Source organism: Panicum virgatum, chromosome 3K (assembly GCF_016808335.1).
Source record: "Panicum virgatum strain AP13 chromosome 3K, P.virgatum_v5, whole genome shotgun sequence".
Classification (NCBI taxonomy): domain Eukaryota; kingdom Viridiplantae; phylum Streptophyta; class Magnoliopsida; order Poales; family Poaceae; genus Panicum; species Panicum virgatum.
The window spans coordinates 21020393-21022027 of record NC_053138.1 but is presented as its reverse complement, the minus strand read 5'-3'; the positions used below and the strand labels follow the sequence as shown (position 1 = coordinate 21022027).

The 1635-nt window shown below is 52.3% G+C and overlaps 1 protein-coding gene across 1 annotated transcript; it reads right to left on the bottom strand.

The window, feature by feature from the left end:
- Positions 1-419: 419 nt before the first annotated feature.
- On the bottom strand, positions 420-1410 carry LOC120701312. Its single transcript, XM_039985417.1, has one exon. It carries the CDS (start codon positions 1149-1151, stop codon positions 651-653), a length of 501 nt encoding a protein of 166 aa, XP_039841351.1. The 5' UTR covers positions 1152-1410; the 3' UTR covers positions 420-650.
- Between the last annotated feature and the right edge of the window lie 225 nt (positions 1411-1635).

Below are 1635 nucleotides of genomic sequence, written 5' to 3'. Positions count from 1 at the left end.
AGTTACGACGAATCTAATGGTGTCAAAATTTTTCAAATATTCGTTCATTTAGTATACTTTGCGGGTATTTGAAGTTAAACTAAAAAACATGCATACAAAAATATACAAATACAATGTAAAACATGTTATACATTGTATTAATGTAAAAGTAGTACAAAAGAGAGTTGGAGGGTTCATTTAGGCTAAAAACATGTTATACAAAAATTCAAATTTTGTACTAAAGTCGATTTTTTTTCAACGGACCGGTTTCCACTCAAACCAGACCGGTTTACTGGTCAAACCGGTCGGCTAACCGGTAGAAACCGATTGAACTGGGGTTTATAGTTTGAAATTTAAATTTGACCAGTTTTTACTGGTTTTCGATCAAACCGGACCGGTAAACTGGAACCGGCCGGTGGCGGTTTGATCTCACCGGTCCATAAAAAAACCCCTGTGCAGAATTGCAGATTGGATTATGTGGCGCCCACACCATACACACTTCGCCGGTGGCAGTGTGTGACAAGAGAATGCTTTTGGAGCTACAAATAAAGTTCAGTTCTATTACTTGCCTAGGATCTAGCCAGCACGCGCACATACGATACAGATCATCATCATGCGTGATGCAATACACGCATACATCGTCAGGTTACCCCTTACCCACGCGGTTGGGATCACAGCTCGCCGTCGCCGTGCGGGCCGTAGAGGAACGTCGGCGGCGAGAACACGGAGTAGCTGTTGTCGATCAGCTGCGGCGCGAAGCTGTCCTCGTCGTCGTCGTCGTAAGCCGCCGGCACCGAGGCATGCGCCGCACCGGCGGCCGAGGCGGCGTCCAACGACGGGGTGCTGACGGGGCTGGGCAGCGCGCCCGCCTGCGGCCCCACCGGGCTGCCCCCGCTGCTGTCGTCGGCGTCGACTGCTGCGGCGCTGCCGCTGCCGTTGGACTTGTACGGGTCGGCGTGGCGGCCGGTGAGCTCCTGCACCAGCGCGCGGAAGCCCGCCTCGCTGGTCGTCACCCGCATGGGGTTGCCGATGTACACCACCTTGATCGGCGGCTTCTTCTTCCCGCCGCCGCCGTGAGCCGCCTTCCCCCTGCGCTTGCCTGGCGAGCTGCTGCTGGCCGCCGCGCCCTGGTGGGCATTGCTCTTGGAGCCGTACCGCCTCCTCATGTCCATGGCCGGCCGATCTACGGATCAGATGAGAACCGAGCTGATCAAGCGGGCTATGGCGAGGAGGCGAGCTCTGTCCTGTGGTGCCGGTCCTCAGGGGATGGTGGAATGTTGATGGTGGTGTGGCGAGCGAGGAATGGGGAGTATAAGATGGTGGATGATGAGTTTCCCGATTTAGTAGCCAAGAAAGGACAACAGGAACGGAAGAATTAGCAAGTATCGTGGTGCAAAAGGGGTGTATAGAGACGGTGGCTCTGGTTTGGGAGCTGAGTGAAACTCCCTATGTACTGGGCTACTGGGTATACATGTGGGGTGGGGGACTGAGGAGGAGATGGAGGGAATTGGCTAAGTCTACCCTGAGCAACTCCTTTAGTTTTTCAAATGAAGGAAATATATAACATCCGATCTCTATCGTCTTATTGTGAGAATCGCCCAATTTGCACTCGGTTTAGGTGAAAATTATTAATTAATCTATTAAGATGAGAGTTAA